General features: G+C 50.1%; 1 protein-coding gene across 1 annotated transcript in view; it reads left to right on the top strand.

Moving 5' to 3' along the window:
• Positions 1-7541, top strand: part of LOC104274797 (A disintegrin and metalloproteinase with thrombospondin motifs 10-like) — a gene marked incomplete at its 3' end in the record, with an annotated part of 25037 nt that overhangs the window by 3265 nt on the left and 14231 nt on the right. The window contains exon 2 of the mRNA XM_009870531.1: positions 4474-4838. Within this exon, the coding sequence (XP_009868833.1) occupies positions 4474-4838 (365 nt within the window). The remainder of the gene's footprint in view (positions 1-4473; positions 4839-7541) is intronic.

The following is a 7541-nucleotide window of genomic DNA, read 5'->3' as shown; positions in this document are numbered from 1 at the left end:
TCCAACCTGGCCTTGAACACCTCCAGGGAGGGGGCAGCCACAGCGTCTCTGGACAATTTATTCCAAAGTCTTGCTGCCCTCGTACTGAAGAATTTCTTCCTAAGGTCTAATCTAAATCTATTCTCCTTCAACTTAAACCTATTTCCCTTTGTCCTATCAGTGGACACTCTTGCAAAAAGTCCCTCCCCAGCCTTCCTGTAGGTTCCCTTCAGGTACTGGAAGGCAGCTCTTAGGTCCCCCCGAAGTCTTCTCTTTTCCAGACTGAACAGTCTCAGCTCCCGCAGCCTGTCCTCGTAGCAGGCCTGCTCCAGCCCCTGGATCATCCTTGTGGCCTCCTCTGTACACGCTCCAACAGATCCACGTCCCTCTTATGGTGGGGACACCAGAACTGGACGCAGTATTCGAGGTGGGGTCTCTAGTGCCTTGGTTTAGCTGTAGTAGTGGATTAGACAATCCCTTGTTTTATAGACCATCAGGTGAGGCTGATCTCCCTGCTCACACGTAGCCCGATGGACCCTTGGAGGACATAGTGAGGCTGCCACAATGCCAGGGCAGCCTGAAGCCATGGGATCCCGAGGTGTTTTCCACAGCCAGCCCTTAGGAATCCTTTCTGGGCTGCAGCTGAGCCTTGTCTTTGCTCTGGTGACAAGACCTGAGGAGATATCTGCTTCCTTTCCATCCTTCAAGCAGCTTGGTAATGAGCGAGGCGATGGCGAGCATTCAGAATCCTTCTTCCTCCACCTTTAGCTTCCCTCTCTTCTTTTTGTTCAGCGTACCCCTCTGCCTCCCCTGTGGCCTTTCCCTTCGTCTGCAGAATGTTTCCATGTTTATCAGTATGGTGATAGGCACTATAGAAATAGAAATAATAGAAATGGAAATGAAATAGAAATGGAAATGAAATTGAAATAATAGAAATAGAGAAATAGAAATAGAAATAGAAATAGAAATAGAAATAGAAATAGAAATAGAAATAGAAATAGAAATAGAGAAATAGAAAGAAATAGAGAAATAGAAATAGAAATAGAAATAGAAATAGAAATAGATACATACAGATATATATATACATATACTTCCCTTCCACCAAAAATGGGGCAGCAAGGTACCCTTCCCCACACTCCATCCCTCCTGCTTCCCAGCTATCTCCCCTTCCCTCTCCTGGGAGGTCTGTGGTCCTTCAGGGATGTGCAGTGTCCCACGTAGCCATGGGCAGGTTTTCCTGGAGAAAGGCTTTTTATAGTATCTCTGCTGAAGCCGTCTGACAGCTCTCTGGGAACACGAGGCTGCTTATCAGCAGTACCAACCCTTCTGATAGAGGGGCTGCAGTGCTGTGCATTTCAGGCCAAGATCTATTAATACAGCTTGAAGTGGCTGAGAGGTCGGAGGGCACGTGGGGGCTCTTCTGAAAGGGAAAAGGAAAGGTCCCAACTGTGCTGCTCCTGCTGCTGGGAGCTCCGAGCATGGTCTGTGATACAGAGAGCATCGCCAAGGCAGGGAAGCTCTGCAATTACTTGAAAGGACATTGTAGAGAGGTTGGGGCTGGTCTCTTCTCACAGGGAATTAGGGACAGAACCAGGGGGAATGGTTGCAAGTTGCAACAGGGCAGATTTAGGCTGGACATTAGGAAGAAATTCTTCACGGAAAGAGAGGTAATTCTTCACAGAAAGAGTGGTCAGACCCTGGAACAGACTGCCTGGGGAGGGGGTCGAGTCGCCATCCCTGGATGTGTTCAAGTGTCGTTTAGATGTGGTGTTGGGTGATGTGGTTTAGGGGTGACCTTGTAGTGTAGGGTTAATGGTTGGACTCGATGATCCCAAGGGTCTTTTCCAACCTGAGTTGTTCTAGGATTCTGTGAGCAAATGAGGGGACATCTATGGCGTCGGGTGGACTAGACAGGGTTAAGTAGTAAAAGAGATCCCACTATCTTAGAGTTTAATCTAATCTTTTATAATTTTAGCAGAGAGGAAGGAATCAGCTGTAGCACTGGGTGAGGACACTGGTTTCTTATTTATGGTGCAAGTCTCTCTTTATTATTTTTTCCATTTGTCCCCACTCTAGAGCGTCGCTTCCAAAAACATTCACATGATGCAGGGCATCGCTTTTAGATCTTTCTTCTTGTGTCTTGCTTTTCAGAGCGACTTCCCTGAGAAAATGCACAACTGGCACTACAGTAAGAAGAGCAGGTTCTCACGTAAAACCTCACCCCCAGGTTCTGGATGCTTTTTCTTTTTTTTATCCTCCTGGCCATACCTTGCAGATCAGGATCAGAGACTGCAGCCCAGGGTCCCAGATCCTTTGTAGCCACTGCAGGCTCCTTCCGAGTCACTGTTTTGCAAGTCCATGTGGACTGCAGAGGGAAAAAGAGAAACAAGACACTTCCGATGGCAAATTTTTCCAAGCCTGAGGTCATTGCTTAAGTGCAAATAGTCACCCTTGTTTGCCAGCCTGCATCACATGCGAGGCGGTGTTGATGCAGAAGAAGCTGAAAGCACAGGAAGTGAAAAAACTAATAATTATTTCTGGCTTGGGGAGACAAGGGAGAGGTGCCAGAAGTGCTTATGGTTTGGAAGGATGGGATGTAACCCCTAAACCCAGCTGGTGGGAAGGACTGTCCCGTTACCAGTGGCCAAAGAAACCACTCGGTCAGACTCCCACACTGGAAAACACACTAGAGGAAAAGGAAACTTTCCAGTGCTGCCATGTGGTAAGAGTGTAATTTGGAGTCCAAATTTATGGTGTCTGGGAAGGCTTTGAACATGGGTGCTGTGGAGCCAGGCGAAGCACAGCCACCCCGCAGCAGCCTGGCCGCTCCCATTTGCTTAGGAAACAGCTGCAAATAGGATGCAGAATCTTCCAGAGTAAAAAGAGGGCAAATCCTCTCCCACTCCAGGAGCAAACCTCCAGCCGGGAGGGGTTCAGAAGAGCACGCTGTGATGGGGGGAGCTGTCCTGTCCAGTGCATGATTTGGTTTTTTACATCTTCTGCTGGTACTGAGGGCTGTCAGGGACAGTTAGATTTCCAGTCAGTTCCAACCTGACAGTCCCTGTGACATTTTGCTTCAAAAACACAAAATTTCCGTCGAGATTGCAGAGTGCCAATTTCTTTGACAGCCCGAAGTGTCGTGTTACCACTGTGAGCGCAGGCAGATGTTTTGGATGGTGACCTTGTCAGAGCACATTTCCTAAGTGCTATGAGATGGGCTCAAAAACCCAAGTGCCCCAAGAGAAGGTGCTAAGCCAGGCTGATCCGATAAAGAGCACCAAGCTGGTGAGCTGGAAAGGCGGGATGGTGTCGGAGATAGAGACCTGTCCAGGGAATCGGGGTGTCTGGCTTCTTTTCTTCCTGCCTTTTCAGCACAGCGGGGGAATTCTGGTTTTGATTGCAAGATTGGCATTGCAAGGACACTGTCTTTGTGCCTCTTAAGAGGGTGCTTAATACCTGATGCCCTGATGTGGCTGTAATCAGGGAGGCTGGTGTGGTGCTGTTGTTATATGAGTTATCAAAGCAAAGCTAACAGGCGCACGTGGCAGCTGCAGCTGTTCTGAAGAACCTCGTAGTTCTTTACTGAGACTGGTTTCTCCTAAGACATTGTCACCCCAAGTCCTGTTCTGGCTTGTTTTGAAGAGACCTTATTGCTGGCTTTGTTACTGGAAGGATCCAGGTTAAACTAAGCCTCCAAACCACAGAGTGGGACTCTGCACAACCTAGAGTCCCTCTGCCCGGTGGAAATGGAAAGATGGGGAGAGTCCATGTCCAGAGCCAGAATTTGAGTGTCCTGGATGGCCCATTGGACCAGATCTGGGGCTGTTTAGCCTAGAGAAGAGGAGATTGAGGGGAGACCTTGTCACTCTCTACAACTACCTGAAGGGAGGTTGTAGAGAGGCGGGGGGTGGGCTGTTTTTCCTTTTGGGGAGGGGGAGGGGGGTCTGTTCTCACTAGTGGAGAGTGATAGGACGAGGGAAAATGGATTTAAATTGCACCAGGGGAGGTTCACGTTGGGTGTTCGTAAGAATTTCTTTGCTGAAAGGGCTGTCAGCCATTGGAACAGGCTGCTCAGGGAGGGGGTTGAGTCCCCATCCCTGGAGGGGTTTAAGAGACGGGCGGATGTTGTGTTGGGGGACATAGTTTAGTGGGTTGGTAGGGCTGGGACAAAGGCTGGACTCAATGATCTTCAAGGTCTCTTGCAGCTGAAAGTGTTCTATGATTCAATGATTCTGTGATTCCATCACCTGCAGAGGAAGAAGATTATGCTTTGTAGGCTCAAGGAGTGTTGGTACCCTGAGGCTCTGTAGGCTGAAGGTCTTTGGGAATGCCCCAAAGATCCTGCAGCCTGGGCCGAGAAGAGCCAGTGTCAGGTCCCTGTCCCTCTACCTGGCTCACGGGGACTCAGGGGCAGCCAGCTCTGTGTTGAGGTCGCTGGGGGTTTCACTCTCTTTGCAGAATGTCACTCCTCCTGTGTTTGCTTTCCCTCCCCAGAGGAGTTCCTCTCCAGCCTCGATCACTATGAAATCGCGTTCCCCATCCAAGTGGACCAAAACGGTGACTTCCTCACCTTTGACGTGAGAAGCCAGCTGAAGCAACGTCCTCGGCGCAGCCTGGGCTCCTTGCCCTACGAGCCATCCGAGCAGCAGGTTTTCTACAAAGTCTCTGCCCACCGAACCCAGTTCCTCCTCAACCTGACGCTGCACTCCAACCTGCTGGCCGAGCATTTCACCGTCGAATACTGGAAGCGGGATGGCGTGGACTGGCAACATGATTTCCACGAGGACTGCCATTACGCGGGTCACTTGCAGGATCAGTACCTGAACTCCAAGGTCGCCATCAGTAACTGCAATGGACTGGTGAGTCTCTGTGTCTTGCCCAGCCAGGGGCAATACTAACAGCTTGAGCTGCATGTAAAGCAGAGGTGGTTGGAGGCTCTCTGCTCTTCGTGGTGGAAGTGCAAGCTGGTTTGGGTCCCAGCAGGTGGGTCCGCAGTGGTGGGGTTGGTGTCAAGCCAGAGTATTGCACGCTGGCATCAAAAATGAGCTGAGGGTGAAGAAGGGCACATCCCTTAGACACTTTCTAAGCCGTGTTTCACTTCGAGTTCAGTTTCTACCAGAGCTGGTGGATGTTTTGTATTATTTTTAACTGGAACGGGATAATTCGGGCTCTAGACCATTATTCTGGCTCTGACAGAATTCTCTCCTCCACCTAACAGCGAAAATTATGTTTTGCATGTGCTAGTGAGGAAGGAGCACAGGAGGGCCGGGATTTCACAGCACAACTGGGAATGTCAAAAGTGCCTTCAAATCCTAACAACTGCAGATGCATTCCTGGGGTTCCCAGTCACTTCTGTCCAGATTTCAGGAGCGGTGTGACTTCATGGGGGGGGGAAACTGAAATAATCACTTTTTCAATATGAAACAGAGAGCATGAAGAGGAGATGAGATGACCTCCCTCAAAAACAGCAAGGCTATTGCAAAGAGGTTGTAATACTTGATTTTGCGTGTCCTAACAGCTAGGACTAGACATCATGGTCTTGAATACCAGCAAGAAGGCTTAATCATAGACATTAGTGGTAAGGATAAGCTGAGCTCTGGACTAGATTGCTCGGGGAGTATGTGGCCTCTACATCATTGGAGATCTTCGAGAATAGGCCAGGCAAATGCCTCTCAAAAATCCTCCAGGTATGATTCATTAGCTCTTTGAGCACTGGGAGTAGACTAAGGACTTCCATCCTTATTTTTCTGTGATTTTCTGATATTTCTGGCTCACATAGCACATTTCATGACCTGCCAGATGAAGCGATGGAGCAAACACACTGTGTTAGCGAATCCCAAGGATGATGGCTCCCTTGGAGGGGTAACATGTAGAAAAAGACTCTCTAGGCCAGATTCATATTTATGCTACGGCCCCACCTCTTAGCAGTATTCTGGCAGGGCGGAAGGGCTTCCAAATGGGAATGAATTCACGTCTGATTTATTGCTGGCTTACACTGCCAGAACAGTGCTGTGGGTTATTAACAGAAATGAGAATCTGACTCATTATATCATAGGGTCTAATGTTTCTATCTCACAGCCAAAAATCAGGGCTGCATAAACTCTCGGTTCCCTGGTTAGTCCTTTGTTTAGATATTGGGAACTCTGCTGAAGTCCTCAACAATTTACGGGTGTTCACAAAAGCACTGAAGGGTGAGCTGGATGCCGCTGGCTCTGAAGGCATCCGGCGTTAGCCAACCTTCTCGCTTCAGAAGGCAGCAAGTCCAGGGCAAGCAATGGCCCAGCAGCACTTGTACTGGGTTAATTTGGTCCACAGGTCATGTTTAGCTCTGGAGAGATACCAGGGGCTGTCTGGAAGAAAATGCAGCCAGGCACAAAGAGGGAGGGAGAGTTGTCCAACAATCTCTCCTTTGCCTGAACTCTGTCCTTCTGCCCTCGAGAGTTACGGACCTCAGCAAGGAGAGGGGGGAGGTCTTTTGGGTCCGTGAGGACAACAGGGTCAGGAATTTGGACAAGAGGAGTCTGGAATCTCTTTAGCTGGCAGAGTAGAGACTGGACTTGCCACCAGAGAAGATCAGTTGCAGAGCTCTGGTTAATCAGTACCAGCTAATCCCCTTGTGCCACCCCTCGTCCACAGCACGCTCCCCTCCTAGCAGGCATCATCCGTCCACTTTGGAGGGGACAGGTCGGGGCACAAAAGGGTCTCCAGTTGCTGAGGTCTCAAGGTTCAGGTTTGTGCTGACACGTGCTAAAGGCAGACTGCACGCGGGGACCCCCGTCGGCTCAGACCTGACTCCCTGAGCGTCAGGCTGAGTCGGGGAAAGTCACCCAGGCTCAAGTTGTCAGAAGCAACAGGCGAAATGGCTCGTTTTCCAAAACACGCAAAGCTGTGAGCCACTGTCAGGGCCAAGCCTTAAGCGGCCGGAGCCTGCAGGGAGCAGCCTGGGCAGCGTTGCCTCAGCCTGGCCGGGAGCTGAAATCCCTGTCTTAAGTAAAGCCGTGTTTCATCCCACTGGCTGCACGAGATCCTGAGAACCCATATCCTACCATCGAAAAAAATCACAGCGAGGAGAAAACAACTTTAGGGGAGAATCGTCACACTCCTACCTCTAGTGTCAGAGCTCATCAAAGGACAGTTTACGGGCCAGGTTTTCAATTCTGTGTGTCTGCACTGAAACTGTGCTTTCGCTTGGAAAGCTCTCCTGAAGGCAGCGTGAACATTAAACGCTTGGGGCAGGGCAGATGGTCCCACTGCTGAGGCTATGGTTGAGCTGCTCGTGTATGGATGAGGAGGTGGAAGGGCTGGACGGCGGTATGTGGCTGTGTTTTTCTTAAGTGTGGTTATAAACTAACAGCAGAAACCATCCTTGCTCTGCAGATGACCTGGGTGAATCATAGACAGGATATCCAGTTCAGCTCCCCCACAAACCACAGGGATCTCACAGGGCTTCTCACCGCCCCCTTTCAACAGGCATGTGTCGCGTCCAGCGCCTGGACCTCGGAGCTCGGCCTTTGGGGTCAGCGATGGGGCAGTTTTCAGACCCCTCTGACAGCCGAGCCGCG

This window comes from Apaloderma vittatum, unplaced genomic scaffold (genome assembly GCF_000703405.1).
Source record: "Apaloderma vittatum isolate BGI_N311 unplaced genomic scaffold, ASM70340v1 scaffold17805, whole genome shotgun sequence".
Classification (NCBI taxonomy): domain Eukaryota; kingdom Metazoa; phylum Chordata; class Aves; order Trogoniformes; family Trogonidae; genus Apaloderma; species Apaloderma vittatum.
Note: the sequence above shows the minus strand (reverse complement) of the source record. Positions and strands in the feature narration are given on the sequence as shown.